The following is a 25,253-nucleotide window of genomic DNA, read 5'->3' on the forward strand; positions in this document are numbered from 1 at the left end:
AACAAAAATAAAATAATTGACCTGGAGCGATGAAAGATTTGTAGTCTACAGGCTAAGTGCAATGGCTTATATCTATAATACCAGCTACTCAGGGGACAGAGATTGGGAGAATCAAAGCAAAAAAAAAAGTGAGATCCTGTGTCAACCAATGAGCAGGGTATGGTTAAATACTCTTATACTTACAGCTCTGTGGGAATGCATAGTGATTATTTCTGGAAGACTCAACTTGAATTGGAATCAAGAAGATTTAACCACAAGAAAGTCTCGTGGGTTCTGGAGCCGGTGTCTCACACCTGTAACTCCCGCTATTCAGGAAGCTGAGATCTGAGGATTGAGGCTCAAAGCCAACCAGGACAGGAAAATCTGTGAGACTTTGTTTCTGTGTGTGCATGGGGCGGTGCGTAATGGGGCTTGAACTCTAGGCCTGGGCACTGTCCCTGAGTTCTTCATCTCAAGGCTACCGCCCTATCCCTTGAGCCACAACACCCCTTCCCTGTTTTCTAGTGATTAATTTTAGATAAGAGTCTCTCTGTCTTCAGTGCCCAGACTGGCTTTGAACCATGATCCTCAGATCTCAGCCTCCTGAGTAGCTAGGATTACAGGTGTGATCCACCACATTCAGGGAGACTCTTTATCTCCAACAAACTACTCAGAAACAGTTGAAATGGCCCCCAGCCATTGAGACGCTTGTCTGCAATTAACCAGCCAAAAGGATAGAGCGGAGGCACGCCAAAATGGCAGAGCACCAGCAAGGAGAAAACAAGCAGAGCAATAGGTGCAAGATGCAGCGTTCAATCCCAGTTCTGCCCTCCACAAGCCAGCTAAATAACAGAGATAAAGAGGGGGGTGTGGGGGGGGAGATTAGTCCTGCTAGGGGCTCATGCCTATAACCCTAGCTACTCAGGAGGCTGAGATCTGAGGATCGCAGTTAGAAGCAGTTGGAAATCAGCCTGGGCAGACAGACCTACCAGATCCTTACCGCCCATACACCAGCAAAAAGTCCTAGGTAGAGGTGTGGCCCCGGTGGTGGAACTCAGGGACAGCGTTCAGGCCCAAGTTCAAGTCCCAGGACTGCGCGCGGGCGCGCACACACACAGCTTTACACATTTTCCACTTCTGTTGTGTATATTTGCGACCATCAGGGGCAAACCTTAAATCGACTGTGAGTGATAGATATTTAGATGCACGGTTTGTCGATTTCCACGTTCCTTCGCCCCGCGCCCAGCACCACCAGCGCAGGGCCGGCCGGCTTCTTTTCAGGATCTAGGAGGGGTGAGGAAGCAGCTGAAGACACCTACAGGATGCGGGATGGGGAGTGGAACTCCCGCAGAACACGCTCGGGCTCTGGGCAGAGCTCCAGCCCCGCTGACAGCCCCAACCGCGCAGGTCGACGCGGCCCGGGGCGCACACGCTCGGCGGCCCGCGACCGACCACACCCGCACACACTCCACGCAGGCTGAGCATCTCCGGCTGCGGTTGCCATGGTGAGCCCGGAGCGCGTGAGCCCCGCCGTCCCGCCCCCGGCCCCGCCCCCGGCCCCACCCCTCCGGCTGAGCGCGGCCAGCTCTCACTCTGATTGGCCACCGCTGCTTCATTATGCAAATCGCTTGCGTAGCCTCCGCGGCCAGCTGTCTGACGTCACCGGGCACGGGGGCGGGGGCGCGGGGCTGGGCCGGGCGAGCTCGGGCGGGAGCCCCGGGGAGCGCGGCGCGGGGACCTGCAGCTGGACAACCAGCTTCCCGCCGCCGCCGCCGCCGCTGCCGCCGCCGCCGCCGCCGCCGCCGCCGCGCCCCCCCCGGGGCCCCGCCCCGGCCCCGCCCCTCCCGGCCGGGCCCCGCCCCCGCGCCCCCCGGCCCTCGCCTCCGGGCCCGGGGAGGGGACGGCGGGCCAGGCGGGCGCAGCGGGCGGGGACATGGCCGCGGCGCCCGGAGGGTCTGCGCCGCCCGCCGGCCCCGGCCCGCGCCTGGCTTTCAGCACCGCGGACAGCGGCGGCGGCGTGAGCGGGCTGCGCCCGGGTCCCGCCGTGCCCACGAAGGACCACGACGCCATCAAGCTGTTCGTGGGGCAGATCCCGCGGGGCCTGGACGAGCAGGACCTGAAGCCGCTCTTCGAGGAGTTCGGCCGCATCTACGAGCTGACGGTGCTGAAGGACCGGCTCACCGGCCTCCACAAAGGTGCGCGGGGTCAGCCCAGCCCAGCCCGGCCCGGCCCGGCCTCCACCGGCCCCCCACACCGAGCCCCACGCCCACAGCCACCTCGGTGCCAACCACGCTGCCCCCGCCTCCCCCGCCCCGGCCTGCGCGCACCCCGACCCTCGCGGCTGTGAACTTTCCACCTCCTCGCTCGAACCCTGAACCCACCCCTTCCCAGAGCCCTCCATCTGCGACCACCCCCACTCAGGCCTAGCCACTCGTGCCTCCCTCCCACGGGCACCCCATCTTCTGCCCTCCAACTTCAGCCAACCCCCGAACCCACCCAGCACCTGCCTTTGACTCAGTTTACTTTCTAGCCTCCCGGACCCCAAACTCTGCTCCTCTTCAGAACCCAGACGTCATTTACGAAAATCCTCTCTGGTCCACATGAACCCCTCATGTTTCGCCCCCCACACACACCCCAACTCTACCCTTTTGCCAGAATTACAGCACTCCACCTCCTCCTATCCGAGTCTGGAGCCCCAGCCTCAGCCTGGAACTTCCACCTTCCTGCGGCTCAAATTTTACCGAAGCTGAATCCACCGCTCTCAGCCTAAAATTCTCCCTCCCCAGCCCTTTTCTTTGCTCCTTCCCAATGCCCCCTGATGGCCTCTGACTTTCCTTCCCTTACAGGCTGGTTTCGACCCAAGCTTTCTTAGGGTGGGTCCAGCTGATGGTGGGGAGTGGGGGGGGAGAGGATTTTTCTCACTGCCCTTGCCGGACAGGGAGGAGCCCAGCCACACCTCGAGAGAGAGAGAGAGAGAGAGAGAGAGAGAGAGAGAGAGAGAGAGAGAGAGAGAGAGAGAGAGAGAGAGAGAGAGAGAGAGAGAGAGAGAGAGAGAGAGAGGGTGGAGACTTGTTTACATGCAGAAAGTCTGTGCAGGCTGGGCTTGGAGTAACCATGCCAGAGTCATAGGATAACATGGAAGAGAAACACTCCTATGTTTTCCCCAAGCCACCCACCTGCCATAATTTGGGGGTTTGGGCAGGGAAAGGTTGCTAACTTGCATTCATGATCTTCCTGAGAGAGGAGTGGCAGGCTTTGGATCTCATTCCTGAGGGCTGGACTGCCTTTTTCATCTGGGAGAGGGCTCCGGGAAATGCCCATAGAAGGGGCTGGGACCATCTGGATAGGGGGTGTGTCTTCCGCGCTTGGGGTGGGGTCATGCCAAAGGGCTGTGGAATGAACAAGATCACACCATTCCAATTCCTTATCATGCCATCCAACTGCCTGTCTTTCTGTCTCGCCACTTATAGTAACTTTTTTGTACGCTCTAGACATTGATTTTTAGCATGTACATATAAAGTCAATTTTATAGGTCATCTGTACAATAAAGGAAGTGTATAGAATCCTTCTCACACTTTACAGTCAAATGCTGTCAGTTTCTGAACTGTTCCCTCATCCACGCTTTCTCTCCAATTTGGCTCTGATTCTTCCTGGTTTGTTTGTTTGTTTTTTATTTGTTGGTCTTTCAACCCATGCTTCTCTGGATCCTTCCATTCTTCCACACTCTGTTTCCCCCACCCCCCCCCCCAGGCTCCTTTACAGAGCAACCAGGCTTTTGACCCTTCCAGAAGCTCCTCCCCTTCTCCCCCCTCTCTGGTTCTGACATCAGATGACATGATCTGGTGGCAGATGATGGAGCTGTGATGTAAGCAGCATCAGGTGTTTGGTGATTTATTCCCAAACCAACCTACACCTTCCCAAGAAAAGTGTTTCCTTGTAAGATAAGTCAACATCACCCCACTCTCTCCCCAGCAACAGTGATGTCCAGGAGTGAGAATGACTCATCTTCCTTCTGATAGCTGGGTACCCAGGGAGGCAGCCACAGGGCTTCAAAAAGAAGCTGAGTCTTGGAGTTAGAAAGTTCCAAACCTGGGGCCAGGAGTTTGTCCTAGTGGTATACTGCTTGCCTAGCATGCAGAAAGACTGGGGTTCAATTCCTTGGTACCACATACCTAGAAAAGGCCAGAAGTTGGTACTGTGGCTCAAGTAGTAGTGCTCTAGCCTTAAGAAAGCCCAAGGAGAGTGTTCAGACCTCTAACCTCAAGCCCCAGCACTGATACCAAAAAAAAAAATGCTTTCACTCTTCCCTCAGCCTCAGTTTCCCCTGGAAATAATCAGGGTTTAGCCAAGTGTTTTCTTGAAGGGTCCATTTTATTCAATAACCCACTCATCTCAAGACAGCAGCCTGATTGAAGGCACCAGGAAAAAAAATATAGACATTTTGCTTTTCTGTGCTGAGGTCTAAGTGGAAAATGACATTGTCTTTAATGATTTCCCACAGGCCATTTCTCTTCCTTCAGTCCTCCTTCCTAGCCTCCAGAGGCTCTCTCTCTCGCTCTCTCTCTTTTTTAAATACAGGTCTCACCACGTCACAACCCTACTTAAAACCCTTGAGTGGATTTCCACAGCTCTTAGGAAAAGTTCAGATAGAGGCTCACTAGGCTTTATGTGACCTAACCCTTACACCAGCCACTCTGTCCCATTACTCCCTGTACCACCCTAGCCTTCTGTCCACTTCCTGACACAGTAAGTTCATCACTCCATCTTCATACATACTACTCTTTGTTTCTGACAGAGCTGCCACCATTCCCGTCACCTGCTTCTAGAGGCATCCATATTCGTCTTGAGGACTGTGTTTTTCCTTTTTGTTTTTGGCCAGTCCTGAGGCTTGAACTCACTGGGTTTTCTCAAGGCTAGAGCTCTACTACTTGAGCCACAGCACCACTTCAGGCTTTTTCTATCTATGTAGTACTGAGGAATTAAACCTGGGTCTTTATGAATGCTAGGCAAGTACTCCACCACTAGGCCCAACTCCTGGCCCCTAAGGCGGTGTTTTTCTTGAGCTATCACCAGTTCTTTGGACTCAGTTACTCTGCTGGACTGCTGTGTTATTTGATTCTGCTGCTTCTCTATGCTAAGTTCCATAATAATTCCCCACTAGAGGCCAGGACCTGATGGCTCATGCCTGTAATCCAGCTACTCAAGAGACTGAGATTTGCAGAGCACCAGTGCCTTACACCTGCTATCCTAGCTACTCAAGGAGGCTGAGGTCTGAGGATCATGGTTCAAGACCAGTCCAGGCAAAAAAGACTCTTACCTTCAATTAACCATTAGAAAACTGGAAGTGGCACGGTGGCTCAAGTAGTAGAGCACTACCCTTGAGCTGAAGAGCTCAGGGACAGTGCCCAGGCTCAGAGTTCAAGCCCGATGACCAACGAATAAAAAAAAAAAAGAGGCTGAGATTTGAGGATTGGAGGAGTTTTATTTTTTTTTATTTTTTATTTTTTTTTTTTGCCAGTCCTGGTCTTGAGCTCAGGGCCTGAGCACTGTCCTTGGATTTTCTCAAGGCTAGAGCTCTTCTGGCTTTATTTCTATGTATGTGGTACCGAGGAATCGAACCCGGGTCTTCATGCATGCAAGGCAAGCACTTTAACCACTAGGCCAAACTCCCGGCCCCTGGAGGAGTTTTAAAGCCAGCTGAGCAAAAGTATCTGTGAGATTCTTATCTCAAATTAATCAGCAAACAGCCAAAAATGGAGCTGCAGTAGAATGGTAGGGTATCAGCCTTGAGCTCAAAACCTAAGGAACCAAGTCCAGACCCTGAATTTAAGCCCCAGGAATAATAATAATAATAATAATAATAATAATAATAATAATAATATTTTCCCCACTCTAATAAGTATTCTGTATTTTCCAAATGAACATGTATTCTATAAATTTGGGGGGAGGAAGATTCTTAGCAGCCTACTGTTTCTGAAATCAGAAAAAGAGAAGCAGGAGTATTTTCCCTAGGCAAACTTCTTTGCTCTCTGCCAGAATTGGGACAATAGCCCCATTATGAGGCCTTATCCTGAAGCCCAGGGTTGGAAAGAAATCGAGACTGATCCAAGACAACTTCATGAGTCTGTATGCACAAAGAAAGAGAGATCCCACGTTAAACATGAAAACAAAATGCCTTAGGAAGGTTTAACACCAGTGGGACAGCTGGGTGGGTGGGGAGGGGAAATGTGGGATGGGATTCAAACATGACTGGATATGAATACTTTTGTTCCTGGGAAGGAGGCCAGGAGCCAATGAGAGAAGGAGCCATATCCTGGGTCAAAGGTCCTCCCACGTGAAGACCCTCCCTTCAGAGGTAGTGGAGGGCAGGGAATAGTACTTACTCAGGAGTAGTGTTTTTGTTTAAAAGAGAGTCATATTGACTTTGTCAACTTAATGGTGTCTTTCCAAGAAGATTGTTGGGGGGTTTTGAAGGCCACCCTGAATTCATCTCTTCCTCCTCAGGCTGTGCCTTCCTTACCTACTGCGCCCGGGACTCTGCTCTCAAGGCCCAGAGTGCACTGCATGAACAGAAGACTCTGCCAGGGGTAAGTCCACAGGATGGGGGTTGGGGGTGGAGAGGGAGGTTAGTAATGCCCTGTGAAGCTAGGCTGGAACTCTGGTCTAGCAGTGTTAATTTTCTCTACCTGTGTCCTGAACAACTCCAAGTTCTGTGTTATACTCAGTCTTCTGTTTCAGAGAAGCAGGCCCAAGAATCTGGCACCAAGCGTTCCAACCCATCTTTTAAGCAGAGACATCAATTCTGTGATCTAAGCCCATATATGTCATCTTAGCCAGGTCCTGGTGGCTCATGCCTGTAATCTCAGCTACTCAGGTGGCTGAGATTCTGAAGATCATGGTTTGAAGCCAGCTGGGGCAAAAGAGTTCATGACTCTTATCTCTATTTAAGCAGCACAAATGCCAGATATAGAACTGTGGCTCAGGCACAGTGCCCAAGCCTCGAGTCCATGGCTTGGTACTAAAAAAGAAAAACAGGTGTCCATCTTGACTAAGGCATGACTTCATGTGTCATTTGTCACTGGCATGACCATATATGTTATTACAGGGCTCTGCTGGGGTGCCATTTTTTCCAGTCTTGTGGTTCTTGATGGCTCTCTCCTCTGGTCTTCTTCCTGTGATACTTTTTGGGGTGTCAAAACCATCTTCCTTCCACACTCCAGACACTTGGATAACCTGAGACCTGATCGATAGGGAGGCAGGCTTCTAAGAACCAGTCATGCTTGATCTGGCTATTGCTTAAGGGCTGTCACTGGACAAATGGCAAAGTGGGATCTATTGTCTATGTGATAGCAAGCCAGCTGCTGGTGGCTCAGCTCTGTCATCCTAGCCACTCAGGAGGCTGAGATCTGAAGATTGTGGCGTGAAGCCAGCCTGGAATGGAAAGTCAGTGAGACTCATTTCCAATGAACTAACAAGAAAGTTGGAAGTAGTGTTGTGGCTCAAGTGGCAGAATGCTAGCCTTGAGTATAAAAGCTAAGGACAGTGTCCATACATATAAAAGATGCTAGATTTAATTCTTAGCTCTTCCATGAAGCAATTCTACATCTCTGGATACATAATTTGGACTCTCATGCTTAGTACCTCATCTCTAAGGAGTAGTAACTCCTTGCTCACTGGTTTGTCATGGCGATTCATTGAGGCCTAGCAAGTATTTGACACAGGGTGAGATCTCAGGAAACACAACAGTGGGGGACGAGTGTTTCTGCCATCAGGTTCTGTAGTGGTTCCAGACATCAGAATCAGAGAGCATGAAGCACTGTCATTGGTTTCGGCGCAGTGTAAGGAAATGTCCTTTATGAACTGAATGTGTAAATAATGGGACAATCTTTACCAAGACCCGACCACACTGTGACCAGGGTGACATCCAAAGCCAATCTGAGTGACTGAAACAACTGGAGCATCACCCTTGAATCTCAGTACCACATTATACCAACTCATCACCATTACCAACTCTTCGCATGCAGGCTGTGGGCATCAGGCAGTGTTGAGGGTGGATTCAGGCCCCATCCCTGACTGGCTCTGGGATTTAGGCAAACTTTTATATGTAGACCTCACTTCCTTCATCTGTACAGTGGAACTCACAGGGAACTATAATGGCTAAGTCATGTAACATGCACAGTCAATCTAATAGCCAAAAGTTCTCAGCAAAGCTAGCTGGTGATAGGGGCCTCAGTATAGAATTCTTCATTCACCTCACAGAGGGAGCAGTGACTTGTGCTGTAAGAATTGACAGTCAGTGAGACAAGTTGTGACACTAGTACAAGAAGTTGGCCTGGTGAAGGCATAGACAGAAGGGCTGTGAAGAGAGGTGTGTGACCCTGGGGGTTCGGTCCAGCTGGGGTGATCTGCATAGGGCAGATGGACAGATGGTCATAGGAAAACTGTGTTGGACAGGCCCAGGGGCTTGGGCTTTATCCTCAAAGCCAATGAGAGGCACTGAGAAAAATGAACGTGAACCTTTTCAACCTGCTGGGGGAGCTCTGAGTCCATCAGGGCTCCTGAGCTGTGGCTCTAAAACCCTAGAAAGCTAGGAAAGTTCCTAAAGCCAAAATAAGTTGGATGTGACTGGTTCACACCTATTATCTCAGCTACTCAGGAGGCTGAGTTCTGAGGACTGTGGTTTGAAGCCAGCCTAGGCAGAAAAGTTCGTGAGCCTTAGCTGCAATTAATTAATAAAAACCCAGACGTGGAGATTTGGCTCAAGTGTTAAAATGCCAGCCTTGAGTAAAAAAATGCTTCAGGGTGAACACTAGCCTGAGGCTCAAGCCTTAGTACCAGCACAGAAAAATAAAAGCAATCATAACAATATAGATGGCTGGGTCATTCTCAATGAAGAAGGAACTGTATTGGCATCCTCATTTTATGGATAAGAAAACCAAGTCTTAAAAATAAAGCAACTTGGGGCTGGGAATGTGGCTTAGTGGTACAGTGCTTGCCTAGCATACATGAAGCCCTGGGTTCCATTCCTCAGTATCACAAAGAAAAAGCCAGAAGTTAGCCAGGTGCAGTGGCTCACACCTATAATCCTAGCTACTCAGGAAGCTGAGATCTGAGGATCACAGTTCAAAGCCAGCCCGGGGCACTAAAGTCCATGAGACTCTTATCTCCAATTAACTACTAGAAAAGTGGAAGTGGAGCTGTGGCTCAAAGGGTAGGGTAGTAGCCTTGAGCTGAAGAGCTCAGGGACTGGGCCCAAGCCCAGAGTTCAAGCCCCAGGACCTTTGTAAACAAAACAAAACAAAAAGAACTTACCAGAGGTAGTTTGTGGCTACTGATAAGGAGATTTGGGTTTGGAACCCAATGAGTCTGGCCCCAGGACTTACTTACTCACCTTCTGCTCTGTTACCTAAGCCAGGCTGGTAGCAGACAGGGGTCTTGTGTGGTGAGGGACATCTGCCCTCTCCTGTGAACATGGCTTAGCTTCCTCAGCTTCTGCCAGGATTAGCTTTATTCATCCTCCCCAGCTTAACAAAGTGAAAATTAATATTTAATTATTCTCCTAACTGAAAATCAATGTCTGTGTTGGCAAGCCCCAGCAAAGTCCAAGCCATCAATCTTTCTTCTAGGCTTGCCAAGGGCAGCAGCAACTTTAGTCAGCTGAACTCAGGCTTTGCCAGCTACAGTGAGGAACTGGTGCCTGTCTCTATAGGCACTGGGTTCTGGGCACTGCTGCCACCTGCTGGAGACACAAGGATAAGACTTCAGTTTGGGCTCCTGTGAGCGTATGGCAAAATCCAGGAAAAGTTCCGACAACCGCTGAAGAGAAAGACTAAAGCCTCAGGGAAAATACTGAGGGAATCTGATGGACTAAGACCTCCTCTTTCCTTCCCTGCCTCCAATTGAAGTCTGGCTTCTGCTCAGCACTTCAGTCCACTGGGCTCCCATTTTCTGTAGTCTTTTTTTCCCCCCAGCTACACAGGCTTCTTTCAGGCCCACTTTAAAAAGTAAGGCCCATTTCAGCCCCACTTTCTGGGATTCAGAATTTGAGCTCTTATTGGTTTGTGTCCCTGCCTCTGACCTCTACTTTCTTTGGGGAACAAAGCCCATCAAACTCAGTAGAGGAAGCAACATAACTGAATAGGGAAATGAATTTTTTACAAGTTGTACCCTGCCCAAAATAGCTTGTGCCCAGTGCCAAGGGCTCATGCCTATAATCCTAGCTATTTGGGTGGTGGAGAATGGAGGATTGTGGTTCAAGGATCGTCAGGGCAGAGAAGTTCACAGACCTCTTCAGGACATGTTGCTAGCACACCTGTCACCCTGAACTGCATGGGAGGCTGAGATAAGGAGGATCACACTTCCAAGTTAGACTGGGCAGAAGTGTCCTAGAGACTCCACCTCAACAGAGGGAAGCTGGGTGCGTTGGTGTGTACCTTTCATCCTAGCAACAATGGGAGCCTAAAAATACTCAGTTGCATTGTGGGTATACACCTGAGCAGGAAGTGAGACCCTATCTCAAAAATAACCCAAACTAAGAAAGGACTGGAGGCATTGACTCAGCAGTAGAACATCTTCACAGCTAGTGTCAGGCTCTGATTCAAACTCCCTCAGTATGGTCAAACAATGAGGAAAAAATGTGGGTGGAGGGGGCAAACAAAAGCTAAAATGTAAGGGCTAGGAATGTGGCTTAGTGATAGAGTGCAAGAAGCCCCAGGTTCAATTACTCAGTGCTACATAAACAGAAAAAGCTGGAAGAGGAACTGGAGCTCAAGTGGTAGAGTGCTAGCCTTGAGCAAAAGAAGCCACGGACAGTGCCCAGGCCCTGAGTTTAAGTCCCAGGAATGGCAAAAAAAAAAAAAAGCTAAAATCTAGCTATATTCTATTGACCAAGTTTTGCATATTACTGAAGGTCTATATCAGCCCAAAGGAAGGGGTACATTTTTTAAAATATACTTTTATTGCAGCATTTTTTCTTATTCATTTTTCTAGTATTTCATATAACAGCAAAGAATTAGCAGATGAGGCTGAATCTTTGCCCTCCACGAACTTCCAACCCAGAACTAACTCCTTGCACCTCACTAGGGCTATACATGGACGGGAGTGGGCTGAGGAGCTACTTTGAAGAACAGATACTATCTTCTAAGATCTGGTGTATTGGGGGGAGTGCATCTAGAAACTTCTGAGATTTGGGGAATAGCATGAGCTGAGGCAAGAGGGTGTGTGGAAAAAAGAACTGAAGCTACCTCCTAGCTAATCAGGAGGCTGAGATCTAAGGATCTTGGTTCAATGTCTGCCCAAGAGCAAAGTCTGTGAGACTCTTATCTCCAATAAACCACCTAAAAACCAGAAGAGGAGCTGTGGCTCAAAGTTGTAGAGTATTAGTCTTGAGCAAAAAAAGCATAGGGACAGCGCCCAGGCCCTGAGTTCAAGCCTCACAACAACAAAAATAGAAGAAGAAGAAGAAGAAGAAGAAGAAGAAGAAGAAGAAGAAGAAGAAGAAGAAGAAGAGGAGGAAGAAGAAGTGGAGGAGAAGGAGGAGAAGGAGGAGGAGGAAGAAGAAGAAGTGGAGGAGAAGGAGGAGGAGGAGAAGGAGGAGGAGGAGAAGGAGGAGGAGGAGACGACAACGATGACTGAAGGTTTATTGGGAGAATGGCAATGAGGGATTATGAAATATTTACTAAGACACGACTAAAGGACTTATTCTCAAATATGACCATGGCTACAGTCAAGGTTAAGAGGAGCTGGCTACTCACACTTGTAATCCTAGTTACTTAGGAGACTGAGATCTGAGGAGCACAGCTGAAAGTCAGCCCTGGCAAGAAAGTCCATGAGACTCTTCGCACCCATTAATTAGCAAACAGACAGAAATGGAGTTGTGGCTCAAGTGGTAGAGCACTAATCTCGAGTGAAAAAGCTAAGGGACAGTGTGAAGGCCAAAGTTAAACCATCACACAAAAACTAATGAAGGGCCACAATGCAACACATGGCATCTTCATTAGCAGATAGACAGACAGACAGGCCTGGGAAAATCTCAGCTCAGCCACGTACCTGCCATGCGATCTTAGACAAGTGACTCAACCTCCCTCAACCTCAGCTTTCTGTGCCAGTAGCATGCAGACCATGCTCTCCCCTTGCTGAACATCTGGGAGGACTCAGAGACTCCAGGAAGGGCCTGGTGCATGGGGTATTCGGGGCGGGGGAAACCCTCAACAACTAGTAGCATGATGTCTGTGAGCCCAAGAGAAGGCCCTCATGGAAGTTACCAGAAAACGCGAAGGACATGTCTGAGTGGTAAAAGGCTTGGGTCTCCAGCTTTAGGCCTGGGCCCTGGCAGGTGAGCAGGGAAACATGTCCTCTTCATCAAAGGGTGGTGAAGTAGATAGGGGGAGGACAAGGGGCGTCTCCCCAGAGCACCAATGAACAGCATCTTCCAGGAAACCCATTGGGGAGGGAAGCAGCTGCCATGGAAACCGCTGCTGTCACTTGCGCTCGTCACGCCAGACCCCAGAGACTCTAAGAATCTATTTAAGAACTAATAAAATAATGATGGTCTTGATCACCCTCACCGCTCCCCACCCTTCCCTAGGCTTCTTCCCCTCTGTCCTTCCTACCAGGCTTCTCCCTGTTTTTCCTGATTCCTCCCCACCCCCTCCCCACCCCCCCAAAAAAACCCCCATGCTGCCATTTCCTTCCCATCGCCACCAGTAATTCCATTTCATTGCCCCTTTCTAAGTCTGTCTCTTACTTCCATCATTTCTGTCCTGTGTGTCTCCATCTCTCCGTGGCTCTGTCTCTTGGTCTCTCTCCCACAGTCACAGGTGGCCATGTTCAGGGACGGGTCCTGTCCTCTTGGTCCCTGGTCTCGGCCAGTCCACACCTGTCCAGCTTGCCTTGACCTGCTTGGATTGATCTGTCATCCCCTCTAGACTACAGCCTGAATCCTGCCAATGTCTCGGCCCCCACCCACAGTGGGGTACACGCAGGTGCTTCACCACCAGCGGGTGGGTGTGTCAGGGTTTTAGGGGGAGAGAGAAGGGATGGCACCAGTTCGGGTTTGGCCTGCTTTCCTTTGCTTTATTTTATTAAAAAAGGAAAATTCCCTCCCCACCCCTCCTATCTCCAAATTTGATCCAAAGGAAATTGCTCAACTGTGACTGCCAGGGTGTTACCATGGTTACCGGGTAGCACTTGTGGCTATGGTAACGGGAAGCTGCCTGTTGTCTCGGCAACGAAGGGATGGAGTGGCCCCTGATTGGTGCAGAAGCAGTGCATTTCCTGAGGGGAGGGGTTCAGATCATCACCTTCTCAGGCCAGTTGGGCATCAGCACCCCTTCCTCCAAGAACGGGAAGGCCGCTGTTCTTTCCTCCTGGCTCTCAGCTGTCTCCCCCCGCCCCCAACAATAATCCCTCATATCCCACGCACCCAGCTCTTGGCAGTTTACCAAGACCTTTTGCTTCCCCATTACCTCATGTGGCCCCCACAACACCCATGAGAGGAAGGTGAGATGGGGATTCAATCATGAATTCACTTAGGGTGGTTGGAGGGGTGGGGGAGGGTGGGAGGGGAAATGCTAAAATCACCTAGGACCTTTTTCAAATTATACAGTCCCTCAACTTAAGAATCAAATATGGTTCCCAGGTGTTTTTTTTTTGTTATTGTTGTTGGTTTTGTGTGTGTATGTGTGTGTGTGTGTGTGTGTGTGTGTGTGTGTGTGTGTGTGTGTGTGTGTGTGTTTTAAACCACCTGAGACCAGGGAACCCTTGAATTAAAAGGCAAAGCTGGTTGGAGTTGGGGTGTGTGGGAGAGGTGTGGAGAGAGAAGCCAAGCTGCTGTCCAGGTTTGTGACTTGAGACAGGTTTGGGAGGAGAGACCAGCTCTGGTCTGATTTGGGTATGTGAAAAGGACTGTGCCAGCCGGCCTTCTCTAAGTCAGGATGTCCAGCAAGCTTCTGAGAACATGGGTCTAAGGCCCAGGAGAAAATGGTGGGCCGAGAGACGCCACATCGTGAGTCACCCTGTGTGGGTCACAGCTGGTGATGGGGGTGTGGGTGAGACTATCCAGGAAGAATAAATGGGAAGAGTGAGCTCTTCCCCGGCATCCCCAGAGGAGGGGACCCCAGGGAGGGAGTAGAGGGGGTGGGGGAGAGATGGGGTAGAGGGTACAGAGGCATGAGAGGGAATCTCCCCCATGGAGGAGTTGGGTATGAGAGAGTGACTTCCTTCAAAATCATACAGCCATGAAATGGCAGAGTTGGTGGGTGGATAGCACTCGGTTGGATCCCCAGATTGTTTAATCTCATTTATACATAGCATTATGTCCTCCGTTGTAGACATGAAACACAAATGTGCAGTATTGATCACACTCTCACTCTCCTCCCCACTAACTTCTTACTAAGTCCAAGAGCCCGAGAGACAACTTCGTATGGCCCCGCCGACAGCTCAAAGCTTCAGCCATCCAACTCCCAGCCACCCATCCCTTCAGCTTCTAGAAGTTTCTAAATTCCTGAGTTGAAGGGAAGGAGTCTACAATTCCAGTGAGAGCAGAGGGACTAAGGCTCGGACCCTGAGGAGGCCGGGGAGGTAGGGTAGGGTGGGGACGGGCAGGCCCTGGCCCAGGCCTTCATACTGAATGGCTTGTATTCATCCGATGTCTTTCAGATGAATCGTCCAATCCAAGTGAAGCCGGCTGCCAGTGAGGGCCGAGGAGGTAACTTCCCTGTCTGACAAATTGTGGGGCCTCTCCCCTGCAGGGGGTGGTGGTCTCACTGCTGGAGTCCGTTCTTCCTGTGGCATATTACAGCTTTTCCCCAGATCAAGGGGATAAAATGGGACCCACAGCTGTACCAACCATCCTAAGGAGGGATGGGACTCTGGGAAGCACAGAGGAAAGGAGCTCTCCCACCTTACCCCTGCAGAGCAGTTGTTCCTATTTAGTGAGAAAGAACTGACAATTCTATTCAAACCATCAGACTGGGTTACCCCAGTCTTCACTTCCTAGATTCTTGTTTCCCAAGAGCCTGTCTGTTCTGAGTTGAGGCACATTCACTCACCGGAATGGTGTGGTTGAACTAGGGGCTGACTTCCCACATGAGTGAGGATCATGACTCTATGCTTTGTTGGGGGGGGGGTGAATAGTGGCTTTATTTCCTGGGAACGAGCTCCCCCAAGAACAGGAGTGGTAGGAAGCTTTTGAATGACAGCTGATTGCAGCCAGCATCCACGCTAGGAAGGAAGCTCTGGCTTCCTGTGCCCATTCTTAGAGTCTTTTTTCACTCTGGATCATTTAAATCCCATTAACTAATACTTCTGTTGTTGTTGTTTTGTGTGCTGAGAATTGAACTCATAGTCTTGCACTTGCCTGCCTATGAGCTAAATCCCCAACCCCATCAACCTATAATTACATTTTAAAAAATGCTGCCCAGTCTGGCATTGAACTTAAGACCTTTGGCCTTCTGAGTTGTGTTCTGGGGTTTCCCTCTTTTTTTAAATCTTGCACTTTGGTTTAGCTCAACAGCTAATTAATTATCTGTTATATTAACGCACCTGTTGTTTGTGATTTATGCCTGAACTGGCAAGAGTTTGCTTAAATACTGGCCTAGATTTTGAATAGTAACATATATTACTATCATTTCCAAATTTGTTCTAGAATTCTACCTCACTTAGTATCTAATAACTATTTTTGAGTTGTTCACTACAAGCATATTCAAATACAACCACCTTTTTCACTGTTGACTTTGTATCTTACAACTTTGCTGGATGTGTTTATTAATTCTACCAGTTTTTTTTAAGTATTAAAGTCCACTGGTTGCGAGATGGCTTATATCTGTCATCCTAGCTCTTCAGGAGGCTGAGATCTGAAGATCAAGGCTGAGCAGGAAAAGCCATGAGATTCATCTCCAATGAATCAATCAAAAAGCTAGAAGTAGAACTGTAGCTCCATTGATAGACCAAAAAAGCTCAAGTACAGAGCCGGGTCCTTAGTTTAAGCCCAAGTACTGGCACACAAATAAATCAATAAAATCCCTCTTGGGGCTGGGAATGTGGTTTAGTGGTAGAAATGCTTGTCTGGCATGCATGAAACCCTGAGTTCAATTTCTTAGTACTATATACACAGGAAAGGCCAGAAGTGGCACTGTGGCTCAAGTGGTAGAGCACTAACCTTGAGCAAAAGAAGCTCAGGGATAGTGCCTAGACCCTGAGTTCAAGCCCCAGGAATGGCAATAAATAAATAAATAATCCCTGCTTATCATACCTGGTCAGGAGACTATTTATCTTGGATATTTCCTTTACTTATTTCCTCAGTTTTTCCTGTCTTCTTATGCCATCATCATTAGCAACAACTCCAGAAAAATTGCCTTGTTTCAAGTGTGGTCACCGACAGGACTTTCTGGGGTAGCAAAAGAAGCATAGGGACAGTACCCAGGCCGGGAATTCAAGCCCCATGGCCAACCAAGGCCAACCAAAAAAAAAAAAATCCTGATGTATATGATCAGCCACACAAGGACCCCCCCGAGTTTCCCATGGGTTTGAAAACTTTGATAAGAAAGAGCCAGGAGTGTTGCCAACAGGCAAATGCGAGGATGCCGTTTAACCAGGGCTTTTCAACTCTGCCTCAACCCCACAGTTCTGCTGCCTTCCAGTTCCTTCCATGCCAGGAAAATCTGATATTTACATGCTTTCAGTTTTCTCCGGACCTACTCATCAGCACTGGCTGCTCTTCTCCAGACATTTCTTTCCTGTCTTCTTGGGTTTCTGAATAGACCCTGTTTGTAGCGCTATTCTCCATCTCCTTGGTCAGTCAGTGATTTCAACGATTTTTCCCAAATGCCAGGAACTAAGGGAGGACCAAGCAGGTTTTGGATTAAGCATTCCTACTTTTCTCTTACATTTTAAACTTCATCCTAGTATTTTCATTGGAACAATGTATTCCATAACTATTTTTCTTTTAATTCTTCTTCTTTCAAGATAAAGGGAGTCGACAATCTGTTTTAAGGACTCTGTTCTATGGCTAATACCCCGAGAAGCACAGAATACCCACAGGATTGGAGTCTTAACACAACAGGGCAGTACCTCCTTCAGAATTCCATCCCTTTCTCACTCAGATCTCTGGACTGTCTCTCTGGACTGCCAGCAGGATTCTGCTGAAATACCTTCTACCTGCCCCACTTCCTTCCACATAGCAACAGCATCAGCAGGATCCCCAAGGCAGCCTAAGCTGAACGCCTAGACCACTCAGGTTGAACGGTGCCTGTTGTTTTTATTCAGTCTTATTTTTCTGTGAGGCTAGGGATCAAACCAAAAGCCTTATGCATGCTAGGCAAGTGCTCAATGGCTGAACTCCATTCCCAACTCCCCAGGGACATATGGATAACACATGGTGCTTGGTGGGTTTGTTCTTTCATTCCACTGTCACCTAAACTTTATGACTTCCCCCCAGGCTTGCCTCTTCAATGTCCCCAAGGATCCCCATCTGCCTAGCCAGTCTTGTCAAGGAGTACAGACAGGAGGAGTTCAGGGAGGGTTTTCCTGAGCTGCAGGATCTTGAAGACTAAAGCGAGATTCCTATCCACTCTTTTCCACACTATCTATGGATTAAACTCATTCTAAATTTGAAGACTAGTTTGGTACAGAGAGGAGCCAGACTTTTACAATAGATCCAGAGGGCTCCTGGACAGGAGAGTGAAAGAAGCATGGCTTGTTCAGAGAGGAGGCAAATCTCCTTGACTTTCTCTCTCTCTCTCTCTCTCTCTCTCTCTCTCTCTCTCTCTCTCTCTCTCTCTCTCCCTCTCCCTCTCTCTCTCTCTGTCACGTGGGCGCTGTCCCTGGGCTCTTCAGTTCAAGGTTATTGCTCTACCACTTGAGCCATAGTGCCACTTCCATTTTCTGGTGGTTAACTGGAGATGAGTCTCATGGACTTCCATGCTCTGGCTGGCTTTGAACCACCATCCTCAGATCTCAGCCTCCTGAGTAGCTAGGATTACAGGTGTGAGCCACCAGCACCCAGCATTCTCCTTGACTTCTAACCCCAAACTGCCAGCTCTATTCAAAGAAGGCAGGCCCTGTTTAAGAGACCCTTGGTAGAATCGCTGTCACTCCCACAGGAAATGTGGAGCTTCGCTGCGATCAGACTTGTTTTCCATGATCACCTACATCTATAAGCAGAATTTCTTCTCCCATTGTGTGAGCATTTGAGGGAAGGCCCAGGGCAGGCAGGGAAGTTAGAAGGGCAGTCACAGAAGCTCCAAGAAGGCCTAGAAATTAGGCAGGGGGCTATGGGTGAAAGTTGGAATTAAGGAAGGGGGAAGAGAGCACAGCAAGTGCAGTGGAGAAAATACTCCAGTTGGAGGCAGAGAAACCCAAGCTCCTCTGGGGCCCCTGGGCAAGGCTGTATTCCGAGGATGAGGCAGTAAGATGACAGCTGTTTTCTTTCTTTCTTTTTTTTTTTTGGTATATATATATTTTTTGCCAGTCCTGGGCTTAAACTCAGGGCCTAAGGACTGTCCTTGGACTTTCTCAAGGTTAGAACTCTACCACTTGAGCTTCAGCACCATTTCTGGCTTTTTCTAAGTATGTGGTACCAAGGAATCAAACCCGGGTCTTCGTGCATGCTAGGCAAGCACTCTACCACTAGGCCAAACTCCCAGGCCATGACAGTTGTTTTCTGAGCAGACTTTTAACAGGACCCTCTCTGAGGTGAGCCAGAAAGGCGTTTGATTCTAGCCACTGTCCCCTGGGATTGTTTTATGGAGCCAAACACAGAATCTTTCTCCAAGCACCCTACCCTTCATGCAACCCAAATGAACCGAACCAGCACCCTCAATCACAGCAAGGCAATCAACTATAGGACTGGACCTACTCAGCGGTGTCTGGGCAGGGGGGCGGGGAGAGGCTTGGTTTCTCCAGGACCCAGATGGAAATCCACTCCTCCAGAGCCACCCACGGTGCCCCCACTCCCTAGGGAAGGGGCTGCACGGTCTGTTCTACCCAGAGCTGCCCGGCCGAGGCCCCCTGCGTCCCCCTGGTCACTCTTGGCTTTGTCCCCAGAGGACAGGAAGCTGTTCGTGGGGATGCTGGGCAAGCAGCAGGGAGAGGAGGACGTCAGGCGCCTGTTCCAGCCCTTCGGCCACATCGAGGAGTGCACGGTCCTGCGAAGTCCCGATGGCGCCAGCAAAGGTAACTCCAACAGCCCCGTGGGGCCTCCTGGTGACTTGACCTTCTGTGCACTTGACCCCGGCTGGGGTCCGCGCTATCCATCCCGTCCCTCTCTTCCACCCCAGGCTGTGCCTTCGTCAAGTTCGGGAGTCAAGGCGAGGCCCAGGCGGCCATCCAGGGCCTGCACGGCAGCCGGACCATGGCGGTGAGGACGGGTGCTGGGTGAGGCTGAGGCCCGCGGGCGGGGGCGGGGGGGGGCGGGACTGGGATCGGGGTCAGGACCCGCTCCGCCCTGCCCAGGGCGCCTCCTCTAGCCTCGTGGTGAAGCTGGCCGACACCGACCGGGAGCGCGCGCTGCGGAGGATGCAGCAGATGGCGGGGCAGCTCGGGGCCTTCCAGCCGGCGCCGCTGCCGCTGGGCGCCTGCGGGGCCTACACCACCGCGGTAGGCGGGGCGGCGGGGGCGCGCGGGCCGGGGCGGGGCGGGGCCGGGCCGGGGCGGGGCCGGGCGGGGCCGGGCCGGGGCGGGGCCGAGGCGGGCCGGGCGGGGCCGGGCCGGAAGGCTCGCGCAGGGGTGCGCACCGGCTGGCGTCAGGACAGATCGGCCAGGCCGGGGAGGCGAGCCCTGGCGTCGAGGGCGCACACAGCGGCTGCCTGAGCTGAGTCCGTCCCCTGCCCGCCTTCCTCCCCAAAGATCCTGCAGCACCAGGCAGCCCTGCTGGCGGCGGCCCAGGGGCCTGGCCTCGGCCCCGTGGCTGCCGTGGCGGCCCAGATGCAGCACGTGGCGGCCTTCAGCCTGGTGGCCGCACCGCTGCTGCCCACAGCAGGTACGGGGGCTCGCCCACAAGACCCGGGCGGCACGGGAAGGGGCTGCGGGGGGCATCGACCTGACTCCTCCCCCGCCCCTCGGTCCCCCACAGCGGGCTCCTCGCCTGGAGGCGGCCCAAGCACACTCCCCGGCCTGCCAGCGTCCATCGGGGTCAACGGATTCGGTCCCCTGACCCCCCAGACCAACGGGCAGCCGGGCTCCGACTCGCTCTACAATAACGGGCTCTCTCCTTACCCAGGTGGGCACCGGGGCTCCCCGCCCCTCACCGCCGCACCTGAAGCCCCCCTGGGCCGCGCTCCTCTCTCCCTGCCCTGGGCACTGCTGTGCAGGCGGGCGGGGGGGGGGGGGAGGAGCTGTGGGGGATCACCCCAGCCCCTAACGACTTCTCCTGGGACTAAGACTGGGTTGAATTGGCCAGGCATCCGGGCCCTGCTTAGGGAGTGCCCCGGATTCACTGCTCTCTCTTCACCTCCATCTCCAGCAGCCTACCAGTCAACCTACGCTCCGGTGAGCACAACTTTTTCCCAGCAGCCTTCAGCTTCGCCCCAGCAACAAAGAGAAGGTGAGGAAGTGACCAGGTGGCCTCTGGGGCTGGAGATCTAGGTCCGGTCCCTCCCCTGAACCAGCCCCACACTGTTCCTGCAGATCCAGGGGACTTGAGATCTGGGCCTGGTGGGGTGCCACTCAGGCTTCCTTTCCCCAAACGAGCCTCACACTGTTCCCACAGGCTTGGGGGGCTCGGATCAGGGTTCCTCCCTGAACCAGCCTCACACTGTTCCTGCAGGCCCGGAAGGCTGTAATCTCTTCATCTATCACCTGCCTCAGGAGTTTGGCGATGCAGAACTCATACAGACATTCCTGCCTTTTGGAGCTGTTGTCTCTGCCAAAGTCTTTGTGGATCGAGCCACCAATCAGAGCAAGTGTTTTGGTGAGCCAAGCACCATCCTGGGTACTCCCCCAGTCTCAGCCTCAGGATTCCCTGCAAACCCTACAAAAGGCAGTGATCTCCAGAGACAGAATGAATGAATGACCTGAGCCTAGATCAAGAACAAGTTCACCGGGGAGGCTAGGAGGTCAAGCTTTTGGAATGTGGCCAGCGCAGGAGACCCACATCGGGGACCAAAGATACCCTCCAAGTCCAACTGCAGTGTTAAGACCAGAAGAAGGGAGGAGAGGGAGGAAAGGGGAGGAGGGGGGGGTGGTTCGAGCCAATACAAGCCAGGAAAAGAATGCTTCCAAAGAAATCTCAAGCCATATGCCTTCGTAAGTGCGAGTGTGTGTCCATGGTTTATGTGTGCACATGTGTGTACCTCTTCCCATATCCTCTAGGGTTTGTTAGTTTTGACAATCCAACCAGTGCCCAGACTGCTATTCAGGCCATGAATGGCTTTCAGATTGGCATGAAGAGGCTCAAGGTCCAGCTAAAGAGGCCTAAGGATGCCAACCGGCCTTACTGACCTGTTCTCACTGACCAGCAACAGAAAGGTGAGTCCCCCATGGGTGACAGGGCCATGCACTGACCAGGCCTTCCCAGCCTTGATGTTCCTTTAGGAGTGTTGGGGGCATCCAAAGAGAAGAGTCGGGAGCTAAGATGGATCCTTGGATAGAGATTTTGTACTTTCCCTTGAATCCAAGGACTGTGATAAGTTAGATAACTACAGAAGTGGAGGCCTACATAGGCGAGTGGGGGATGTGCTTCTATTACCTTGTGAAGGAGGCCACAGGCTATGACTTCTGACTGTGATGAACAACCAGGGACAGTTCCCAGGCTCTGAGTCCAAGCCTCAGGGTTGGGGGTTAGGGTCAGGGGAGACAGGATTTGAGGGCTGAGATAATGATGGCAACGAATGTGGGGGTGAAAGGAAGGAAGCAAATATATCCACAGGTTGAATCTTCCAGGCCTGGAGGTGGTGGGTGGAGAGTGACAGGTTCAGGGTTCTTGCCAGAACCATGAGACTCCATACAAGGCTGCATGCAACTCTGAAAGTCAACCTGGCATGAACTGTCCAGGACTCCCAGCATGGGTATTGGTTAGGGTCACTTCAGCACGCAGGGTCTGGCTTCAGAACACCAAGTTGCCTACAGGGAGAGAAAGGCCAGCTCACTCAGCTGAGATGTCACAAAGGAAGCAGGCTACCTTGCTTTGGCCTTTAGGGTGACTTTTGCCTTCTGCCCTTCTTCCTCTCCCCATTTCCTTATCAATGACTACCCAACAGAAACTGAAGAGTGAGAAGAAAAGGAAAAGCACAGACCTGCGGGTGTGGCCCTTCCAGAAGAAGCTGCAGAAGTTGGAAGTGGCGAGTGGGGCTCCAGGCCACTGGGGAACTGTTCTGATCAAAGAGCTGTTCTGTATCTGTGCACAAGCCAGCGGAGCAGCGGGGGGGCCTGTGGAGGACCCACTGACCATCTGGAGCACCAGAAGAGGGCCTGGGGGTGCCACATGCTTCTCACCAAGGGAAGCCTAGATTCACATCATCCAAAATCATATCATTCCTTAGAGTTTAGGGACCAAAGGACTACTGCCTTTTTTTTTTAAGAATATATATTAAATATATATCTATATAAATTAAAACAAAGAAAAAAAAAGAGAAACAAGCAAAAGACAGTATAGAATCTCATAAAAGCTGCCTTTAAATATCCCCAGGAGACAGGGTGAAGGAGACCCTTGCTAGCTCCAACCTAAGCAGAGGGGGCTATGAGAAAACTGTGCTGTGTCTTGTCCCTACTGCAGCCACTCCCCCAATCCTGCCCTTATAAAAAATGGTTAAGGGTTGATCTTGGCTCGTATGCAAGTTCACAAGAAGGTTACAGAGATGGTGGTCTCATAAAACACAATCCCCAAACCCAGAGAGCTACAGAAATTGAGGCCTATTCCAGGCCCCTGGGCCTGCAGGAATGGGAGCCTGCCTTCTCCTCTTGACAGCTTTTCTCTGCACAGCCAAGCCATGTGAGCCTTTCCCGGTTTAAATAGGCAGAGCCTGGCCTCTTTGGCGGAGCCAGAATCACTTCCTGTTTCCCCTCCCTTTGAGCCAGTCCCCTGTGTCTTGCTCCAGGCTGCCTTCTGTCTCTTAGTTCAAGTTTGCCTACCTGTACCCTAGATTCCGGGTAGCTGCAGAGGGCCACGAGCACAGACTTGTAAGGTTTGCCGCTGTATATACTGCCATTGAGAACGGGTCATTGTCACTGTGTTGAAGCTTCAGACTTAGAGGTCCCCTCTCTACCCAGGACCCGGGAGGGAAGTAGATGTTTTTGCCAAAATACTTCGTTCTTTTAAAAAGTCCATCTTCGCTATGCAGGAGTGTCTCCGAGGTGCTTCTAGATAATGAGCAGTGTTGACCTTAGAAGTGGTGTGTGCTGTCTGTCTCTGTCTGTCTGTCGTGTATAGTGGATGCCATATAAAGCTGATCAATGGTGGTGCTTCCTGCCTGCTTCTGTGAGATGGCCAAAAGATTCAGCCTAGAATGCCATGACTGCCCGTGTAGGTCAGGTTTCCTGATCCTGCAGGGTTTGGCCCCTGTTTTGCCTTCCACCCCAGGGCCATGGAACAAAACGTAGTGTAGGGCTCCAGTTTTCAGGGAAGGGGAGCTTAGATCCCGGATGTGGCTGAGGCTGGAAGTCTTTGATCTGATATCATTCAGAACATGGCTGGGGGTTTGTGTGTGTGTCGGGGGGGTGGGTGGGGGATGGCTTTTCCTTAGTTTCTAAGAAAAATTTTTGTTCCCACCTGTTGCTCTGTCTTTGACTCATTTTTGGAGAGAATGGAAGTAAGACCTAGGGGTGGTGCAAATTTTTAGTACATGCACATCATTTCCAAAGGGAAAAACTGCAGCACAGTGCTCTGAAGTAGACTGAACACTGGACACCTCCTGCACAGGTGATGACCGAGTGCCTCCTAGTGCTTAGTGCTAAACATTGTGCAAAGTGCTAAGTCTGTGTCCTCCTCCAAGTACTGGGAGTTAAGGGAAAAGATGCACCAACGGTGCAGGCACAACGAAATGTCTATACTAGCACACGTATGAATACCTAATTCAGAGCTGGAGCCGGTTGGTCATAACTGTAATCTTGGCCACTCAGAAGACTGAGATTGGAGGATCATTGTTTGCAGCCAGCCAAGGCAGAAAAGACTTAGAGACTCTTACTTCCAACAGCAAAAAGCCAGAGGGGATGTGTGGTTCAAGTGGCAGAGTGCCAGCTGTGAACAAAAAGACAACTGAGAATGGAAGGCCTTGAATTCAAGCTCCAGTATCAGCATACATACAGAAATAATGCGTAATTCAGGTTTTGTTTCTGGGGGAGATGGACAAAGGCTTCCTGAAGCATAACAAGGAGGAACTCAGATATGAAGCTTAAAGAAATGGCATCGTGTGTGTGTGTGTGTGTGTGTGTGTGTGTGTGTGTGTGTAATTTTGTTATCAGGGCAGGCAGGTTATTTCAAAAGTAAGGTAATGAGTTGTGGGACTTGAACTCAGTGTCTGATGCAATCTCTGAGCTTCTGCTCAAGGCTAGTGCTCTACCAGTTGATTAACTGGAGATTAGAGTCTCCTGTTTTTTTTTTTTTCTACCCAGGCTGGCTTTGAACATGGATCTCAGCCTCTTGAATAGGTGGGATTTCAGATGTGAGCTACCAGTACTCATCATAATAGCATTTTTTTTTTTTTGCCAGAACTGGGGCATGAACTCAGGGCCTGGGCACAGTCCCTGGGTTTTTCTCAGGGTTAGTGCTCTACCAGATAATGGGTATAAGACAAGTCACATTTCCCATCCCTTACTGGGCATGACTGAGTCATGTCACAACACTTGAACCAAAATAGCACACTGGGTATTCTGCATCATACCTTAGAGTATGAGTCTGGGGCTGCAGACAAACTCTCAACCTGTGGGGTGTGACATGATTTAGGTCAGGGGTTGACAAACTATGGACTGTGAGCCAAGTAGCATTCCTTTTTTTTTTTTTTTTTAGGTCAGTTGTGGGGCTCAAACTCTGGGCCTGGGCATTGTCCCTGAGCTTTTCAGCTCAAGGCTACCACCCTACCCCTTGAGCCACAGAGCCACTTTCAGTTTTCTAGTGGTTAATTGGAGATAAGAGTCTCACAGACTTTGGTGCCCAGGCTGGCTTTGAACCGCGATCCTCAGAACTCAACCTCCTGAATAGCTAGTATTACAGGTGTGAGCCACCGTGCCTGGCTAGCATTACTTTTTTGTTTATTGTGTGTGTGTGTGTGTGTGTGTGTGTGTGTGTGTGCACCTGTGTGTGTTTTGTGTGCCTGTATGGGGCTTGGATTCAGACCTAAGCC

General features: G+C 50.8%; 1 protein-coding gene across 3 annotated transcripts; it reads left to right on the plus strand.

Moving 5' to 3' along the window:
* Positions 1 to 1,881: 1,881 nt before the first annotated feature.
* On the plus strand, positions 1,882 to 23,622 carry Celf6 (CUGBP Elav-like family member 6). Of its 3 annotated transcripts, none has more exons than XM_090321355.1 (12): positions 1,882 to 2,174; positions 6,484 to 6,566; positions 14,638 to 14,686; positions 19,024 to 19,152; positions 19,257 to 19,336; positions 19,432 to 19,575; positions 19,825 to 19,957; positions 20,051 to 20,197; positions 20,441 to 20,521; positions 20,744 to 20,887; positions 21,289 to 21,444; positions 22,176 to 23,622. In XM_090321355.1, exons 1-11 carry the CDS (start codon positions 1,913 to 1,915, stop codon positions 21,414 to 21,416), a joined length of 1,380 nt encoding a protein of 459 aa, XP_090177481.1. In that variant the 5' UTR covers positions 1,882 to 1,912; the 3' UTR covers positions 21,417 to 21,444; positions 22,176 to 23,622. The 3 variants fall into 3 exon arrangements, with proteins under 3 accessions (XP_090177481.1, XP_090177483.1, XP_090177482.1); XM_090321357.1 differs by lacking the exons at positions 1,882 to 2,174; positions 6,484 to 6,566 and adding exons at positions 13,299 to 13,479; positions 14,376 to 14,513; XM_090321356.1 differs by lacking the exons at positions 1,882 to 2,174; positions 6,484 to 6,566 and adding an exon at positions 13,299 to 13,479.
* Positions 23,623 to 25,253: the final 1,631 nt, after the last annotated feature.

The sequence above is a fragment of the Megascapheus bottae genome, chromosome 30 (assembly GCF_031878675.1).
Source record: "Megascapheus bottae isolate mThoBot1 chromosome 30, mThoBot2.hap1, whole genome shotgun sequence".
In the NCBI taxonomy this organism is placed as follows: Eukaryota; Metazoa; Chordata; class Mammalia; order Rodentia; family Geomyidae; genus Megascapheus; species Megascapheus bottae.

What these genes read in the sequence shown, in the direction of transcription:
- Celf6 (XM_090321355.1), top strand. Translation starts at nt 1,913, where the DNA reads ATGGCCGCGGCGCCCGGAGGGTCTGCGCCGCCCGCCGGCCCCGGCCCG. An exon ending in GCTCACCGGCCTCCACAAAG is followed by an intron (nt 2,175 to 6,483) that starts GTGCGCGGGGTC and finishes CTTCCTCCTCAG; the next exon opens with GCTGTGCCTTCCTTACCTAC. An exon ending in CGGGCTCTCTCCTTACCCAG is followed by an intron (nt 20,198 to 20,440) that starts GTGGGCACCGGG and finishes CTCCATCTCCAG; the next exon opens with CAGCCTACCAGTCAACCTAC.